This window comes from Vombatus ursinus, unplaced genomic scaffold (genome assembly GCF_900497805.2).
Source record: "Vombatus ursinus unplaced genomic scaffold, bare-nosed wombat genome assembly UNPS02014785.1, whole genome shotgun sequence".
Taxonomy (NCBI): Eukaryota; Metazoa; Chordata; class Mammalia; order Diprotodontia; family Vombatidae; genus Vombatus; species Vombatus ursinus.
In genome coordinates, this window is record NW_020954563.1 from 10,275,214 (window position 1) to 10,295,715 (window position 20,502).

At 38.4% G+C, this 20,502-nt stretch overlaps 1 protein-coding gene across 1 annotated transcript in view; it reads left to right on the forward strand.

The window, feature by feature from the left end:
* Positions 1–881: 881 nt before the first annotated feature.
* PIGU (phosphatidylinositol glycan anchor biosynthesis class U) overlaps positions 882–20,502 on the forward strand; it is a 111,143-nt gene continuing 91,522 nt past the window's right edge. Inside the window, exon 1 of the mRNA XM_027867090.1 lies at positions 882–1,022. Coding sequence (XP_027722891.1) covers positions 893–1,022 — 130 coding nt within the window. The 5' untranslated portion in view covers positions 882–892. The remainder of the gene's footprint in view (positions 1,023–20,502) is intronic.

Here is a 20,502-nt window from a genome sequence, read left to right on the forward strand (position 1 = left end):
GGTCTTACTGGCTCCAGGGCCAGCTCTCTATCCACTATACTACGATGACTTTACACAATCAATCAACATGTCAGTGCTTTGCACCACGCAGTGTTACAGGTCCAAGTACAAAGAAACAAAGAGTCTCTTCTGGTAATGAGCTTACATTTTAATGGGGAGGCAACATGTACATAGTGAGGCTTTAATAGATGCTTGTGGATTGATTAATTGGTTAAAGTATGTATACATGTAGAATACATAGCTCAGGCTCATTAGGGTGCAGAGGCTATCTGGGAGGCTTTCATGGGGAGATGACCCTCGGAATCCGGGCTGGAACAGAAATGTCCCTGGGCCTGGGATCAGGAGACCTGAATCCCGGCTCTGTTCATGATTTAACTGGGTAACCCTGAAGTCTACGCTCTTCAAAGGCCTCAATCTACAGCTTCAAAGAGATGATTCCTAAATCTTTGCCGAGCTTTCATGCTCCACGTTCCCCAGCCCTGTCCCCTTGCCTTATACCCTGGAAAAGCGCCCTTCGAAAGCACCACGTGGTTGCAGATACAAGTACAAAGGGTTTGGGAGAGACGCGCAACAAGCGCCCTCTCCAGGTCTCTAACAATCAGTGGAGCACAGAAATCTCCATCTCACCCATAGGGCTTACGAGCTGGAACGAAAAAGTTGCGTCACTAGAATGAATAATCCCTCCTCGCTTTCCGTCGTTCAGGCCCTCACCACGGCCGAGGAATTCTGGGAGTCGTAGTTTTTTCTCTAAGGTACCCCCTTATCTGTCGTGGTGCCCACCTTGGCGGGAAGAACTACAGCGTAGGGCGCATGCTCCATGCGGAGTACCGCACCACCTAGCGTCGACCCCGCCCTGCTCCGCGTGCCCGCCTGCTCTCCCGCCCCCGCTAACATGGCGGCTCCTCTCGCCCTGGTGCTCGTGGCTGCCGTCACTGTACGGGCTCTGCTTTTTCGCTCCAGCCTAGCCGACTTCATCTCCGAGAGGGTGGAGGTGGTGTCCCCACTCAGCGCCTGGAAACGAGGTGAGTCTGTGCAGGACAGCTCCGCCTCCGGACGCCCGGGACCCGGCCCCGCCCCCGCTCTGGCCCCTCCTCAGCAGGCGCCGTGAGGCGGGGGCTGGGGAAGGGAGAGAAGAGAGGCGCGTTCGTTCCCAGGGGCTCTGCTGCCCCCTCCCCTACGGGGCGGGGGTGTAGTGGTGATCCGAGCTTGGGCGGGCCCATCGAAGGCGGGCGGGGTGGGGGGAGTGGGGAACCTACGCCTCTACCTCCAGGATGGGGGTTGGGGAAGGGGCCGCAGGGCCATTGAATGTAGAGGGTGTGGCCCCTAAAACCTGGGGCTTGTTTTTAGGCCAGATCCTCCTCCCATCCCCGTAGGAGTCTAGCCTGGAAAGCCTACCCGTGGTGACTGTGGCTGTGAGCCCCGGGGGGGGTGGTGTATTCCACCTATTCCTGTCCCCTACCTTCCCAGTCAAAGAAGAGGGCGTGGCCATCGGGGAGGGGGCGTGTCTTGTGGAAGTGCCCCACCTCCAGTGCTTGGGTCTTGGTGAGTCACCTCCCCCAGCCTGGGACCCCTGGGCAGGAGCGGAGGATGATGCGTAGTCCTCTGCTTTCTGGGCAGGTTCGTGGATGAGGTTATTGAGTACCGGGGCTCTGGAAGAGTGGACTGATTTGAAATAATACCCCAGTACCACCCTCCTTAGGGGGTAGTTACTTCCGCTCTTTCTTCCATTCATTCAATTAAGCTGTACTGCAAAGAATCACTGTGCAGTGGACTCTTGAGGAGATTCTGGGTGTGGCTATACGCAAGGCATTTATTAGAGCTTCAGTTTCTTTATCTGTAGATGATCTCTAGGATTTCATTTAACTCTGAATCCTTTGATTCTAAAATTGGGAGGGAGCCAGTGGAGTTGTATGTGTCGAGAATGGAACAGGCACCTGTGTGGAAATCCATGAAGAAAGATAAACAACATTTTTAAGGATAAAAGAAGAGAAATAGAAGTGTTGTTATGGGAATATACTACAGACCAACTGGCCTGGAGTTTCTGATACATATCTCAAAATTCAATTCAATTAAAAATATTTATTATGCACCAATAAATATGTATTGACTGATAAGATGTTAGGCTTGGAATCAGGAAAGCATGGGTTCATATTCAACCTCTGACCCTTGCTATGTCATTTAACTTCCATATCTCAGGCATATCCTTATGGCATATGTGCTTATGAACGAATGTATGAATGAATGAAAACTTAAGTGTTTTATTATGTGCCAGACGCTATGTTAAGTACTAAGACTACAAATTTTAAGAAGACAGCCCTTGCTCTCAGAGTTTTCATTTTCCTAGAGGGAAAATAACAGTGAGACTTGATAAATCAACTATCAGGAAATCTGCCATTCTTAACTTTCCACTAAATGCAAAATAACTCATTTTTTTAATTAAATTTTATTTTTTCAATCAGAAAACTCTTACCCCTCCTCCCAATTGAGAATGAAAGCCAAACAAAACCGTTGTTACAAACGGATATAATCAAGCAAAATAAATTTCCTCATTGGCCACATTTAAATAAAAAAGTATGAATATATGTAATATATATGCACATACATATCTCATTCTGTACTCTTGAGTCATTCATCTCTTATCAGGAGATGGGTAACACATTTCATCAGTAGTCATCTGAAATCTTGGCTAGTCATTATGTTTTTCAGAATTTCTAAGTCTTTCAAAGTGTGTCATAATATTGTAGTCACTATATAAATTATTCTCATTGTTCTGTTATTTCACTCTGCATTAATTCATCTAAGTCTCCCTAGGTTTCTGTCACATTTGTATACCATAAGTTGTTTAGCCATTTCCCGTTTGATTGGCACCCCTTCAGATTCAAGTTCTTTGCCACCTCAAAAAAAAATCTATAAATATTTTTGTATATCCTTAGATTTTGTTTTGCTTAGGACTGCTCCCTCCTTTAATATACTGTCCCTCTAATTCACCTTCTCCCTTTCCCACTTTTGGTCCTATTTCCCTGTTTGAATGAAATATATTTCTGTACCCCACTCTGTGTGTGTAGTCCTCCTTTAATCAGTTCATATGAGAGGTTGAAATTTCAGCTGCTTCCTTTATCCCTTCCTTGTTTGTATAGATGTCTTTTTGTGCACCCCGTTATAGCAGTGGCTCCTGTATTTGGTGTGATTCTTGTTGTGGGACCTAAAAGCTCTAGGTTTTGGCTATCCTGTTCCTGGGAGTTTCGATTTTGGAATTTCTTTCAGGAGGTGACTGGTAAATTCTATTTCTCTTTACCCTCTGGTTCTAAGAGGTCTGGGCAATTTTTTTTTTTTTTAAGTTGAAACATGTCTTCTTGTTGTTCAGTTGTTTAAGTTGTGTCTCACTCTTTGTAACCCCATTTAGAGTTTTCTTGGCAAAGGTACTGGAGTGGTTTGCCATTTCCTTCTCCAGTTTATTTTACAGATGAGGAAACTGAGGTAAACAGGGTTAAGTGACTTGCCCAGAGGCACACAGCTAGTAAGCATTTGAAGTTGGATTTGAACTCAGGTCTTACTCCAAGCCTAACACTCTATCCACTCTATCCACTGCACCACCTAACTGCCCTAACTAGGCTCTTTTTATTTTGGTCATGGCTTTTCGACAATCAGTAATTCTTTAAACTTTTTTCTCCTTGGTCTGTTTTCCTTGTCAGTTGATTTTACTATGAGATGTCATACAATGTCTTCTATTTTTAAGCCTTGTGATTTTTAATATTTCTTATTGTCTTATTATTTCTTTACTGTTTAATATTGTCTCATGGAGTCATTGGCTTCCATTTAGTACAGTCTGATTTTCAGAGTTGTTGGTTTGGCAAGGTTTTGTGCCTCTTGTGCTAAGCTATTAATTCCCTTTCCATTTCTTTCTTCCATAGGTCTCGCTTCTTTTCATTTATTCCCATTTTTTACAGTTGAGGAAACTGAATTAAACTTAGGTTTAAGTGACTTTCCCAGGGTCAAACATCTAGTACTTGTCAGAGGCTGTATTTGAACCCAGGTCTTCTTAACTCCAGACCCAGCACTTTATCCACTGTGTCTTTACCTGCTTGGTACTTACTCTCATTTCTTTTCCATTTTTTTCCCTCTAGCACTTATTTTGTTTATAAAAATGCTTTTTAACTTTTTTTTTTAAAATTGTTGCTTCATTTCTTCCAAAAACTTGTTGAATTTATGCCTAAGCTGGGTTTGTGTTTGAGGCTTTGCTTGTAGATGTTTTGGATTGCAGCTGGTAGTGGATACAGTGCTGGGCCTGGAGTCAGGAAGATCTGAGTTCAAATGTGACCTCAGACACTTACTAGTTCATGTGATCCTGGGCAAGTCACTTGACCTCTGTTTGTCTGGCATCTAGTAGGTACAGTTTATTTTTTTTTTAATTTTTTCCCACTTAATAGTATTTTATTTTTTCCAATTACATGTAAAGATAGTTTTGAATATTCACTTTTGTAAGATTTTGAGTTCCAAATTTTTTTTCTTCCTCTCTCCCTTTCTTCCCCTCTCCCCAAGACAGTGAGCAATCTGATATAGACTATACATGTATAATCATATTAAACATATTTCCACAGGAGTCGTATTGTGAAAGAAGAAAAAGAACCAAAGGTAAAAATCAAGAGAAAGAAAAAACAAAAAAAGTGAAAGTAGTATGCTTTGATCTGCATTCAGGCTCCTTAGTTCTTTCTCTGGATGTGGATAGCATTTTCCATCATAATTCTTTTGGAATTGTCTAAGATCATTGTATTCCTGAGAAGAGCTAAATCTTTCAAAGTTAATCATTGCAGTATTGCTGTTACTGTGTCCAGTGTTCTCCTGGTTCTGCTCACTTCAATCAGCATCAGTCCATACAAGTCTTTCCAGGTTTTTCTGAAGTCCACTTGTTCGTCATTTCTTATAGCACAATAGTATTCCATTACATTCATATGCCACATCTTGTTCAGCCATTCCCCATTTGATGGGCATCCCCTCAATTTCCAATTCTTTGCCAGTAGGTATAGTTTAAATGCTAATTCCCTTTCTCTTTTCCCCCTTTTGGACATCTCTCCCTGCTTTGTGTCTAGAGCTTCCCTGTACCCATGATGGTTTTTTATGGTGATATTCTTTTTTTGTTTGCTCATTCTTCCAGCCTTCTTTCTGACTTTAGAATTGATATTAGGGCCAGGCCATGTACACATTTAGAGGAAAGGGCTGGGTCAGCCTTGTTGTTGCTTTCTTGGGGGTGGTGAGTGTTGTGTTATTCCAGGTTCTCAGGGATAATGTAATGCACGTTAGGGACCTGCCAGCTTTGTGTACTTCCAAAGTGTCATATCCAGAGCAAAATCTGATCATTGATCTCCTGGTCTGAGCTTTGCAATTTCCTGACCTGGGTTTGGGTAACAGTGGAGTGTTGCTAGACTAAGCCACTGTCAGCAGCTGGAAAGCTCTACTAGTTCAGAGTGACAGAACTGTAGGCTGGGATAAAGATTCCAGATCCCCTTTGGTTTGGAATTCCTGTCCTAATTATCCTTTCACAGATTTCTGATTAGGCTAGAAACTGGAGCTGAGACCCCACTCTGCTCCGGAGGTCTGAGCCACAAAATTGCTGCTTGCTTCTGTACTTCCTCTTTACTTGGTATAGGTACGCAGACTAGGGCAGGGTGGGGAACCTACAGCCTAAAGTCCACAAGTGGCCTTCTAGGTCTTTGGGTGTGGCCTTTGCCTGAGTCTAAGTTTTAGAGAACAAATCCTTATTTATTTATTTGTTTATTACTTTTTAAAATTAATTTATTTTGATTTATCAGTAATCACTTCCATATTCTTTTGAGTTTAAAATTTTTCTTCCCCTTCCTCCCCACCACCCTCCCCAAGACAGCACACAATCTGATATAGGCTATACATTTACATTCATATTATACATTACATTCATATTAAACATGTTAGTGATGTTGTAAGTAAAAATTAAAACCAATAGGAGGAGCCATCAGAAAGAGGAAACAAAACTAAACAGAAGAGAAAAAAAATAGCAATTCAACTTCCATAGTTCTTTCTTTGGATGTGGATAGCATTTTCCATCATGAGGCCTCTGGAGATGTCTTAGATCCTTGTATTGCCAGGAAGGGTTGTTTATCAATATTAGTCATCACACAACGTGGCTATTATTGTATTCAACATTCTCTTGGTTCTGCTCACTTCACTCAGCATCAGACCATTACAAGTTTTTCCAGGTTTTTGTGGTCAGCCTGTTCATCATTTCTTACAGCACAATAGTATTCCATCACATTCATATACCACAACCTGCTCAGCCATTCCCCAATTGATGGGCATCTTCTCAATTTCCAATTCTTTCCCACTACAAAAAGAGCTGCTATGAATATTTTTGTACATGTGGGTCCTTTTCCTATTAAACAAGTCCTTTTTTAAGGGTGGTTTGTTCTGTGAAGTTTGGATTCAGTAAAAGGGCCTCACTTGAGGACCCAGAGGGCCACATATGGCCTGTAGGGTATGTAGCCTCTCCTCACTTTTGGACTCAGGTTACTTTCTCAATCTGATCTGAACTTGTGACCCAGAACTGCGTAAAAAGTGACAGTATTGGGGGCAGCTAGGTGGCAGAGTGGATAGAGCACCAGCCCTGAAGTCAGGAGGACCTGAGTTCAAATTCGGCCTCAGACCAAACACTTGACACTTACTAGCTGTGACCCTGGGCAAGTCACTTAACCCCAATTGCTTCACCAAAAAAAAAAAAAAAAAAGTGACAGTATTACTGTTTGGTACCTTTTCCCATACCCTGCAGGAGGTCTGGATCTGAGACCTCGTCTTTCCTTTCAGCATCTCTTAGCCATACTCCATCCTGTGTCTACAGGCCTCTCTGTATCCTTATGCTTAACTGGGCTGGACAAATGACTTACCATGATTTTTTCCCCCTTAAAATTTCCGATTAGGATTAGATCCAATGCATTTTCTAGATCTGTTTGGAGTTTTGAGAGGAGAGCTCGCTGTACTTCCTGCTACTCAACCATCTTGACTCTGCTTTCTATCTAATTAATTTTTGACTTGCTTGATTAATAGTTTTATTCCTCAAAAGGTAGAATAAGTGATGAGAGACACTAGAGTGCTAAGAATTAATTTTTAAAAATAAATTTTGACATCTTGGTTTTTTATTTTTACAATGCCTAGATTTCTCTCATATCTTTCTCCTTGCCCCTTCTATATCTGTTCCTTAGAACAAAGAATTAAAAAAAGAAAAAGATTAAAAAATCAACAGAACTGATCAATACATTGAAAAATATCTGTTACATGCAATATTCTGTAACTGTAGAAGAGTTGAGAGAGGTGTCTTCTCATGTCTCTTCTTTTGGGCCAAGCTTAGTTTTTTATAATTTCCCAATTTCAGCTTCACTTATTTTGTAGTAATTTTTCTTTCCATTTATATTGATGTTATCCTGAATATTGTTTTCCTGGCTCTGCTTACTTTGCATCTGTTCATGTAAATTCTTCCATACTTCTTTGTATTCATCATGTTTGTTTTTTCTTACTGCACAGCAATGTTCTATTACATTCCTGTACCATTATTTGTTTAATCATTTCCCAGTTGATCATCTACTTTGTTTCCTTTTCTTTGTTAATTACAAAAAGTGCTGCTGTAAATATTTTGTCAATATCTATGTGCCTTGGGAGCGTATGCCTGGCAGTGGATTCTCTGGGTTAAAGAGTATAGTTAATTTTGATTGATAAGGAGAAACTGGTTGGTAAAGTGGGTACATGAATATTGGCATAAAGTGTAATTTTAGAGTGGAAAAGCCTGGGTATAGGTAATGAATTCACTAGTTTATAGTAAAGCAGATTTTTTAAAAGTAAAGGTACAAAGTAAATTGGACAATATGGCCTGAAAAGGAAATTGACTGAAGAGGAATAGATAAGAGGCCAACAACACAGTTGAGAATAATACAGATTATGAAGAAGGGAGAAGAGGCATCTAAAGAGGGTTCTAATGTAGTTTTAGGAGAATTATCAGATGGGTTTAGATTTAAGAAGACAATATACAAATGATGGAAGCAGAAGCATGTAACCAAGGGCAAATAAAAAATTGGGACATGAGTTTGTAAGAATAATTTGGTTTTATGTTTATTGATGACTTAAAAAAAAACCATTGATGTTACTTTCTAGTAACTCCTACCCATGTAGAAGTTACACCTTTAGCAAAGAGGTATAATTAAAACAAAACAACTTATTGATCGTGTCTGACAAATTATGCCTTATTCTGCAGCCATAATCTACCACCTCTCTGCAGAAGGGAGGAAGATATGTTTCACCATCAGTACTCTGAATTCAAGATTGGTCACTGTGCTGATGAGAGTTCTGGGATCAATGTTTTCTTTTTACATTATTATGGTCATTGAATAAATTGTTATCTTGGCTCCACTTACTTCACTCTATTCATGTATGTCTGACCAAATTTCTCTGAACTCTTCATGTGTTTCCTTTATTTTTTGATGCAATAATATTCTATTACATTAATATACCACAATTTGTTCAACTCTTCTTGAATTAATTGAGATATTCTTTGTTTCCAGTTTTTTTAAATAACTAAAATGGCTGTTATAAATGTTTTTGTATATGGGAACTTTCCTACTCTCTCTTTTTTTTTTTTTAAGCCTCTCCCATCTCCTTTTCCCCACTGAGGAAAAGAAAAGAAAAACAAAATCCTTATAACAAATATACATAGTCAAGTCAAATTGTCATGAATCAATCATGACTGAATCAGTCATGGCCAAAGTTTAAGTCTCATTCTACACCTGAGTGCATCACTTCTTTGTTAGGAGTTGGGGAGCATGCTTCCTGTTTTCCAGTGTTTTGACTTCCTTGGGAATTTCTGCCTGTTACTGGTTTCCTGAGGTCAAAAAGTATATTCATTTTAATAACTTTTCTTGGATAGTTCCAAATTTTTTTCCAGAATAGTTTGGCTAGTCCTTAACTCTATCAACTCATCCTTCCAACATTTACCATTTTTGTCTTTTGTTATCTTTGCCAATTTGATGAGTGTGAGATGAAAACTTAGTGACTTTAATTTGTATTTCTCTTATTAGTATTTTGGAGCATTCTTTCATATGACTGTTGATAGTTTTAATTTCTTCTTAAAAACTATCAGAAAAGATGGGGTCCTGTATATGTTGAGATTTACCAAATATGCTAAAGGTAATAAAAAGTTTATTTTTTGTATGTAGTTATAATACACATTTTTATTGATATATTTTGTTGATATATTTTTTATGTCACCAGAATTTTCCCCAGTATCCCTTCCTTCTGGAGAGTCATCCCATATAACATACTGTTTTTAAAGGAAAAAAAAAGGCAGAGGAAAAAAAAATCAGTAAAACCATTGAATACACTGAAGGAGTCTGAAAATATATGTAATGTTCCATACCCACGGACCTTCCACCTCTGCGAAGGTGTGCAGAGGGGGACGTCTTTTCATTTATCTCTTTTTCTTTGTAATTTTGCAACATTTGCTTTTGATTCTTATGATGATGTTCTTTTCGGTTATATTGTTGCCATCATTGTGTATATTGTTTTCTTGGCTCTGCTTACTACACTTTGCATTAGGTCATATAAGACATGCTTCTCCACATTTATCATATTTATTGTTTCTTTTAGCACAGAGATATTCCATTACATTAATTTGCCACAATTTATTTAGCCATTCCCAAAGTGATAGGTATTGATTTTATTTCCAGTTCTTTGCTATTACAAAAAATGCTGCTATAAATAATTTTGTATGTATAGTGACTTTTTTCATATCAGTGATTTCCTTGGTAAGTCCAGTAATAGAATCTCAGGGTTAAGGGTATGGACATTTTAATTACTTTATTTGCATAATTCTCAATTGCTTTCCAAAATGGTTATACTGCTTGACAGCTCCACCAACAATGCAGTGGTGTGCCTATCTTTCCACAACCCCTCCAGCATTGACTATTCTCATCTGTCATCTTTGCCGATTTGCTGAGTGTGAGGTGAAACCTAAGGTTTGTTTTGATTTGCATTTTTCTTATTGTGATTTGGAGCATTCTTTCTTATGGTTGTTAATAGTTTGCAGTTCTTCTTTTGAGAACTGTTCATATCCTTTGACCAGTTATCTCATGGGGCATGGCTTTTGATTTGTTAGTTGTTTAGATATTTTATATATCTTGGATAGAAAACCTTATCTGAGAAATTTTATATGAAGATTTCCCCCTCTATTTATCCACTTCTCTTCTTATCCAATGTTCATTAATTTTTTTGTTTAGTAGCTTTTCAGTTTCATATAATCAAAATTATTAATTTTATCTTTTGTAATTATCTCTCTTTATTTAAGAATACATCTCTTACCATAGCCGTGAAAAGAATACAAGCTGCTTTATTTTGTGATCTTAAATATTAAGGTCACATACCACATAGAATTTATTCTGAGGGTAAATAGAATATGGCATAAGGTATATTGGGTTAAGCCCAATTTTTTCCAGACTGCTTTCCAGTTTTCCTAGCAGTTTTTATCAGATATGGACTTCCTTTCTATCTGACCTACGTTTTTATTGTATTTTCTTAGTGATTTATTTATATTTTTAGATGAATGATGAGGCTAAAGTTAGGTACTTATGTTAATTGCCAGAACATATTATTAAAGTGCCTATTTATTTGTACATGCTGCTTGTTACTATTAAGATAGAATAACAGGCAGAGTTTCCTAGGTTATCTGTATCCTGGTAGGGTCACCACCCTGGTGGGTTCAGAAAATTGATTTTTTTATTCAGTTGATAATTATCAGGTTTTAGGGGGACTGAATGATTCATGTTCATTAGACAAGCTAAAATGCCAGTTTTGAAATTTACATGAAGAAATATAATTGCCAAGGGGAGTTTGAATACACAAGAGGAGAGGGTCAGGGATAGATATTTGGCGGTGGCAAGAGAAGGATGTTGTTGTTATGTCAGTTGGTCATTGTCTTCTCTTCTTACTAAGAAGAAATGGAATTAAAATTGGAAAGCTTCATAGGGAATAGACTCAGAGAAAAAGGAGTTGTGGGGGTTTTAGTGGATAGTGTTACTTTTGGGATGTATAGATCTGCTAAGCAGACCAGAATACTTGAATCAATCCACAGTAACGCTGTGATTTATTCTATATAACACGTTGACTCTCATTTCAGTTCAACAAATATTAGGTGCCACCACATGCAAGGTACTGTGTTAGGTACTGGCAATACAATGACAAGAATGAAAGTCTTTTTCTTCAGGGAACTTTTTGGTTGCATGGTAAAAGGTACACAATTAACTATGTACAAAATACACAAAAGATAATAAAAAGTAATTTCAAGAGCCAGAAAGGGCTATTAACTGGGAGGATCAGGAGAGGTCCTTCCCAGTAGGAGCTGGCATCGAAACAGTGCCAATGCTTTGAAGGAAGATAAAGATTCCATGAAATGGAGGGAAGGAGGGTGAGCAAGCATTCTGTGTTTGGAGTGTGCAAAGCCAAGCAAGCTGATGGGGAGCAGCTTGGAAGTCCAGTTTGACTGGGATGTAGAGAGCAGCAAGACTCTATGTAGGGCACTCCTCTTGTGACAGCATTGTCATCTGTTTAAAATTAGTTTGCAGCATATCATTTCAGTTTCTTTGATGAAATTCAACAGATAGCCTCATCTCCTTGATAAAATTTGGGAAGCACTCTTATGTCTTATCAGCAACAGAGTTAAATCATTACAAAGGGCAATTTTAAAAAAGTTTTGTTCCCAAATTCGAGGGATGCCTTCATTTGGGGCACTTGTATTTCACTAATACACTGTCTACAGTGCTATATAAAGCTTGCCTTTTAAATTTATAATTCAAGAGAGATAGCACTGATGTGCACATGAAAACCTTTTGGGCCTGTGTGATAGATTAACGCAGAACTAGTCAGTGAAATAGAATTACAGGATCCTAGAACTGGGTGGGGACCTCCATTTCACCTAACCTAACTCCCTGGCCAATGGATGAACCTCCTTAACATCATCTTTTACAAGCGACTATCTGGTCTTTGCTTGAATACCTCCAATGGTAGAAAGCCCCTCATCTCATAAGGCAGCACATACAATTTTTACATGACTTTGGAACATTTATGTTGTCTTATCCTAGATCTGGTGTCATGAAGAACAGTTGTAGGTGTGGCTAGTATGAGAAAGTCAGTTAAGATTTTACAGGTCTGTGAAAACAGGTACATTCCAAGTATATTTTTTGAAACCTCTCTGTTAGGGAATCGTGTTCAGTTATTTCCTTAATGATCTCTATACAATATATTGAAATGTGTGTGATTTGGTTAATAATATTTGTGCTTTTAAAAATAAACTTATTTCAGAGAAGTATAAAATAGTAGTGGTTAGTGCTTTCCTTAGGTTCCTTCGGCTAAATGAGTAGCTCATTTTTCAGTTAATCTTTTTTCTTAATCATTTTAATATTTTAGGGTGATAGTTTGTAGCATCTGACAGTCTCCACTTGTGTGCATCTTTTAGCAATGTATATTTTTAACATATCCAAAACCTAGATGGTATGGTTATTCAGTATTGTGGAAAATGTATTGCAGGATGAGAGGTGTAAGAAAAAAAAAACGAGGCAAAGGAATGGAGTAATAAAATATCTTGGCTCCAATACAGTTGCATTCAAAAAAAATGATAGAATCATAAAGTCTCAGGGCAGAAACAGTGGTTTTTAACCTGGAGTCAGTGAACTTAAAAAAATTTTTTTTATAACTTTATGTCAGTAGAATTAATTTTCTTTGTAATCCTATGTGTTTTATTTTATGCATTGAAAAACATTCTGGGGGTAGCTAGGTGGTGCAGTGGATAGAGCACCGGCCCTGAAGTCAGGAGGACCTGAGTTCAAATCCAGCCTCAGATCCAACACTTGACACTTACTAGCTGTGTGACCCTGGGCAAGTCACTTAACCCCAATTGCCTAAAAAAGAAAAACATTCTGAGAAGGGACTCATTGGCTTTATTAGCCTGCCATGATTAAAAAAAAAAAGAGTTAAGGACCCCTGATGTAGATCAATCCTAACTTGAAGCATGAATGGCCTCAATAATATCCCCAACAAATGGACATCCAATCTCTGCTTAAACTTCTGTAGTGACAGAAAGTTTGCTCTTTCATTGGGCAGCCCATTCCGTTATTGGGCAGCTGTAACAACAATTAGACTTGTTCAATAGTGGCAGTTCTTTCTTATATAAAGCTAAAATCTTACTCCCTGAAACTTTCACCAGTGGTCGTAGTTCTTCTCTCTGGGGCTCAGTAGAGTCACAGAACTGTAAGTACATTAGAGGCTTATAATAGAATCACCCCATACCTGATTCTATAATATCCCTCAAAAGTTACCATCCAATTTTTCTTTAAGGACCAAATAAGGAGTAAACCACTACTTTCTGAGGCATTACATTCTGTTTTTAGACAATTTCTGGCACAATACTGCCTCACTATAACTTCAGACATGTTCTTAGTTCTGCTGACTAGTGCCAAGCAGAATAGGTCTAATCCATCTCCCACATGATAGCTCTTCAGATACTTCAAGAAGGCTCTATTTATCCCTCTCACTCTATCATTCTGTCCTCTACCAACTTGGTAGCCCTTTTCTAGATGTGCTCCAGCTTAATGTCTTTAGTGTTCTTAAATTGTGGTAAATAAAAATAAACATGTTTCTGATTTAGTCTGATCAGGGTAGAGGACAATGGGACTGTCTTAATGAGCTTTTTTGATTTTCATGTTGTATTGCCACTATATTCTCTTTCACCTCTCTCTCACAGGAAGAAGTGACCTGTCTTCTTACTGAGACAAATCCTTCTATGTGCACAAGTGATTCTATTTCATCCTGTATTTTCCAGCAGATTGGCTGCTCTGTCATCCCCACTTTAACTTATCTTCAGTGTCGTCTTGTCTATTGTCTTCTTCCCTACTGCCTACAAACATATCCATGTGTGTCTCATCCTCAAAAAACTCACTTGATTCATCCATTCCCACTAGCTGTCATCCCCTATCTCTCTTTCTTTTTGCAGCTGAACTTGAGAAATCCATCATTCAAACAAAACCACTCTTTTCAAAGTTACAACAGTCCATTAATTGCCAAATCTAATGGCCTTTCTCTTACTCTGAATCCTTCTTGACCTCTCTACAGCCTTTGACACTGTTGATTACCCTCTTCCCTTTTATACTCTTCTCTAGGTTTCAGGACATTACTCTTTCTTGATTCTCTTCCAACTTATCTGACTTTTCCTTCTCAGTTTTCTTTGCTTTGTCTTCATCCATGTCATCCTTGCTAATTGTGGGTGTCCCATAGTTCTGTCCTGGCCCTCTTCTCTATACTATTTCATTTGATATCATCAGTTCTCATGGATTCCATTATCATTTCTATGCTGATGATTCTCAAATCTACTTATCCAGCCCTAATTTCTCTTTTGATGTCCAGTCTCATATCTCCAGTTGCTTATTGGACATCTCACTTTATGTGCTATAGACATCTTAAACTCACCATCGTCCAAATTTGAACTCTGAACTAATTATCTTTCCCCCTTAACCCTTTCTCTTACTGTCGAGGGTACCACCCAGTTATCTAAGCTTCCAACCTAAGTGTCATCCTTGACTTCTCACTCTCTGTCATTCTCTATATTCAATCTGTAGTCAAGACCTATTGGTTTTACCTTGTAACAAATCTCGTAACCCCCTTCTCCCCTTTGACACTGCCCCCACCTTGGTGCAGACCTTATCACGTCATGCCTTTTATTTTTAAAAAAATTAATTCATTTATTTTTACTTTTCAACAATCACTTTCATAAGCTTTTGAGTTTTAAATTTTCTCCTCCTCCCTCCCCAAGACTGCACAATCTGATATAGGCTTTACATATACATTCCTATTAAACATATTTTCACATTAGTTATGTTGTAAAGAAGAATTAGAACCAATAGGAAGAACCACAAGAAAGAAGAAACAAAACAAAACAGAAGAAAAAAAAAGCTCTAATAGTATGCTTTGATCTGCATTCAAACTCCATAGTTCTTTCTCTGGATGTGGATAGCATTTTCCATCATGAGACATTTGGAGATGTCTTAGATCCTTGCATTGCTGAGAAGAGCTAAGTCTATCAAAGTCAGTCATCGCACAGCGTGGCTGTTACTGTGTACAACGTTCTCCTGGTTCTGCTCACTTCACTCAGTATCAGTCCATACAAGTCTTTCCAGATTTTTCTGAAGTCCACTTGCTCATCATTTCTTATAGCACAATAGTATTCCATTACATTCATATACCATAGCTTATTCAGCCATTCCCCAATTGATGGGCATCCCTTCAATTTCCAATTCTTTGCCACCACAGCAAGAGCTGCTATAAATATTTTTGTACATGTGGGTCCCTTTCCCATTTTTATTATCTCTTTGGCATACAGCCCTAGAAGTGCTATTGCTGGGTCAAAGGGTATGCACATTTGTATAGCCCTTTGGGCATAGTTCCAAATTGCTTTCCAAAATGGTTGGATCAGTTCACAACTCCACCAGCAATGCATTAATGTTCCAATTTTCTCACATCACCTCATGCCTTTGACTTTTGCAATAGCCTCCCTGCCTCAAGTTACCCTCTTCTTCAGTTCATTCGACCATCAGCTGTCAAAGAGATCTTCCCTAAGTGTAGGCCTGACCATGTCACTCCCCCCCCAACTCAATCAATCCAGTGACTCCTTATTATTTTCAAGATCAAATATAAAATCTTTGGCATTCAAGGCTCTTCATAGCCTTCTCCCCACCTCCTACTTCTTTACAGTCTCCTTATACTTTGTTCTCACCTATATGCTCTACATGCCAATGACATTGGCCTCCTTGCTATTCCTAAAACAAGACAATTTGTTTCTTAACGCTGGACATTTTTATTGGCTGTGCCAGAGGCCTGGAATGCTTTCCTTCCTCATATTTTCCTCTTAGCTTTCTTCAAATTCCAGCTAAAATTCTACTTTGTATGGGCAGCCTTTCTTTGTCTTCCTTAATTTTAGTGCCTTCTTTCTGATGTTTATTTCCAGTTTATCCTCTACATGTTGTTTGTATGTATAAACAAGTGTAGCCTTTTCAGATCTTTTTGGATCCTGAATCTGCCATCCATGATGTTAACTCCCTCTCAGTGTTGTGTCATCCACAAATTTGACAGGTCTGCCATCTATAATTCCATCAGATCATTGGTAAAAATATAAAATAGCACAAGGTACTAGATTTATCTAGTACTAGATTCTTGGGGCACTCGACTAGAAACCTTTCCTAGTCTAAACTAGACTCCTTAATAACAAGTCCTGAGGATTCAACAGATTGTGAATTAACTTTATGATCACATAGCTTATATTGATCCATTTTGTTCATAGGTATAGCACTAAAGACTATCAAATGTTTTGCTTGAAATCTGTAGTATTAATTTGTAGATTGCTTTGATCTATCAATCTAGTAACTATCAGAAAAAGGAAATGAGGTTAGTTTGGCCTGACCTATTAAAATTTTTTTGTCTTATTTTTGTTGACACCTTCTGTCTTTATAACATTTTACTTTCTGAATGCATCCTTTCCCAAGTCTCTCCACCTAGTGAGCCATTATTTATAACAAAGGTTGCTTCTTAACTTCCTTCAGTCTGACTTCCAATCTCATAACTCAACTGAAACTCTTTCTAAAATCCAAAGATTTCTTAATTGACCTTTTATTAATTCTCATCCTTTTTGGCCTCTCTGCAGCATTTGGCTTCCTGGATAAATACTCTTTCCTTTCTGGGTTTTTATGACATGTCTGTCTCTCAGTTCTTGTCCTATGTGCCTGATTACTCTTCTGATTTTTGTTGTTGTTGCTGGATCATCATCCATGTCCAGTCCCTTAACTGTGGATTAGTGGACTAGTGGTCTAGTGCTCTGTCTTCAACTTTCTTTTGGTCTTTCTTTGCACTTTTTCTTGGTGACCTTATCAGCTCATGAGTTCAGTGATCATCTCTATTCAGATGACTCTATATATCTTGTCTCTTTCCTGAATGGTAGTTCTGTGTTACTAATGCCCATGGACATTTCAAACTGGATATCCCATAGTCATCTCAAACTCAGCATAAAATCACAAATTTAGTGCTAGAAGAGACCTTAGAGGTTATTGAGTCCAACCTCTTTATTTTATGTGTGAGGAAACTGATGTTAAATGTTAAATGAGATGATGTTACATGTTGCCTAGGGTCACAGCTAGTAAGTGCCTGAGCTGGAATTTGAACCCAGGACTTCCTGACTTCAAATCCAACACTCTATCTACTATACCAAATTGCTACTCTCAAGGCATATCTAAAGCAGAGCTCATTATCTTTTCTCCCAAATTCATCATTTTTTCTAATTTCCTTCTTTCAGGGGTACCACCATCCTTCCAGTCAACCAGGTTTGCAGACTTCTGAATCATCCTCTACTGTTTATTCCCTCTCACCCCACATATCCAGTCATTTGCCAAGTCTTGTTAATTCTTCCTTCACATCATTTGCATCTGTCCCCTTTGTACTTGCATTGTGACCCCCCATAGTTCAAGGCCTCATCACCTCTCATCTGAACTATTGCATAGCCTCCTAATTGGTCTTCCGGTCTTGAGATTCTCCTTTCTCTAATATATCCTCCACATAGCTGCCATAGTGATATTTTAAATTAATACACTGGTCTCTTTTTGTCACCTGCTCAGTAAACTTCACTCTTTCTCTGTTGCCTCTGGGATTAACTCTCTTCTATTTGGTAAAACCTTTTACAACTTGGCCCAATCTAACTTTCTACACTTATTATACATTACTCCCTTTCAATCATCCCAGCCTAACTGGCCTTCTTTGTGTTCCTTGAACATGACATTCCATCTCTTGTCTCAATGCCTTTCCATAAGTTGGCCCTTATGCTTGGAATGTACTTTTTTCTCTCTTCCATATCTTAGAATTCCCTGGCTTCTTTCAAAGCTCAGCTCATGTACTACCTCCTACATGAAGCTTTTCCTGATCCTACCTATTAATACCTCCCCTACCAAATGACCTTATATTTATTTTGTATATATTTACATGTGTGTGTAGGATGTGTACACTGCACATGTAGGTTATACATATGTCCACATGGGTTGTCTATATGCATCTTCTGAGGAAGCATTGGTAGATATCTTGAGAATCTTGCCCACCCCATGCCAGGTGAGAGTTTGATTCCTGCCTGAAGGGGAACAGGAGAAGGGATTATGAAGCTCACCGTTTTGTTTGTTCTCCTCTGAGAGAGAGGGTTATTAGACTAGAGTTATATCTGTCTGCACCCTTAAATATTGTAGGCTAGAGTAATGATTTTTTCTTAGGTTCAAGGTACTTTTCTGATTGCTGTTCCTTAAAGAGGAAGAGGTACCTGAAGCATATATTTGAAAGCTTGACCCCTTCCTGCCAAATGCTAATTATATAAAAAACCGTCAGAAATAGTGATAATGAGTAAATCAATTTATACAAACAGATAGCAAACAGAAATCAGAGAAGTTATATAGATTAGAATATATCAGATAATACACAGAGCACATAAGCTCTTTCACTGGGAGCAAGATGTTTCAGGTCAGCTGGGAGAGAGCCCTTAATCTCATCTAAGGGAAAATTCCTTGAAGTTTCTAGGGAGGCTACTTGGACATAAGGGACATATTGAAGAGCCAGCTTTCCTCTATATGTCTGCCTTCTAAAATCTGTTCTCCTTCTCTACTTCTCCCTCTCTGTCTCTCTCTCCACCTCCTGCTTTGTCTGTCCCATCTGCAACTGCATGTTCCCTCTATCAAAACAAGAAGGAAGAAAAATATCTCCTTTTCAAAGTTTTTATACCATTTCCACACATTGGATGGGCTTGCAAGAAATCATAATTTTTCTACCAATGAATTATGACTTATGCACATGCTCCAATTTTGAAGCCATAGTTACATGTATATATTGTTTATCCCAATAGAATGTGCATTTCTCGAGGGCAGGGTCTGTTTTATTTTGTCTTTGTATCTTCAGCATGTAGTATGGTTTCCAGCATAGTAGATGCTCAATTAATGCTTATTATTGATTGACTGATTGATTGACCCATCCGAAGCAGCGATCCTATTCCTCTTTGATTCTTTTGTTATTAATATAGCCTAAAGAAGTTTAATTTTTCTTCCAGATGACAACAGCTATTATGCCCTCCCTAAGTTTTTTTTTTTAAGGCAAAAAATGTTTGCATCCTTCCAATAGTTCACATCAAAGCATTTTTAAAGTATCTACTGTCTGCAAGCCAGTGCTTGGTACTGGGAATACAAAGTAAGATGAAATAGTCCTTGTCCTCAAGGAGCTTAAATTATGTTGGAGATGTTTTCAAGCCCTTCAGTATCATGGTCACCTAGCTCTATGCAAACTTTAGTTTGTCATTGCCCTTTCTTAAAATATTGAGCCTGCAACTGGACCTTAAAACTTTGGAGGTTTGTCTGACGAGGTAGGGCAAGGTGGAACCATCATCTCTCAGGCTATAGACACTCTGCTTCCTGTTAATTTAACCTGAGATTGCTTTAGTTTTTTGAGGTACTTACACTTTTGGCTCATATGAAGCTTATCTATACTACCTATGTAGGCTGGATAACTCATGCCAGTTTTTGTGGTTAACAGGAGTATACGTAGCAATTCTCCTTCAATTTAATGTTCCTATACATGCAGTGGGCATTTTGATTAAAAGATTCAATGTCAAGTCCAGAAGGTCTTTTTGTATTATTATAATAAAGAAATATAATAATAGCATCATATACTGCAATCTATTCAGGAGATCTACTACTTTTCCATTTGAATAACCTTCACATTTGGATCATTATATTACTGCCATAGTCTAAGTTAAAATAAAAAGCGTATGTTCTGTGGTTCTTTGGTTTATTCAACAATATTGAGTATTTAATGAGTCTTGTGCTAGTTGTTTTTGGCATTAAAATAAATTCAATTTAATAAATATTAGGCAGTGGCTTTCACAGAGTAGATACTTTAAAATGCTTGGAATTGAATTATTGGAAGGATAAAAATATTTTTAACCTTTAAAAAAAACTTAGGGAGGGCATAATAGTTATTGTTATCTGGAAGAAAGATTAAACTTTTTACCCTCTTCCCTTCTCAAGAATATATTTTGCTTCTGACTCCCACCTCCTTTAATCTATCCTCTCAGTTCCCAGTTGTTCCCCCACCCCTTCCTTCTCTTAATTCCTTTCCCTCTTACTTCCCTATTGAGTAAGATGAATTTCTGTACTGAACTCTGTGTGTGTGTGTGTATGTGTGTGTAGTCTTCTCTCCTTTAACCATTTCAGATGTGCATGAGGTTCAAGGGTTGCCTGTCCCCTGCCCCATTCTTCCCTCCATTGTAGAAATTCTTCCTTGTGTGTCCCATTTATGAGATGATTTTCCCCATTCTTCCTCTCCCTTCTTTCTTCTCCCAGTGAATCCCTCTTTCTCACCCTTCCATTCTTCTTTTTA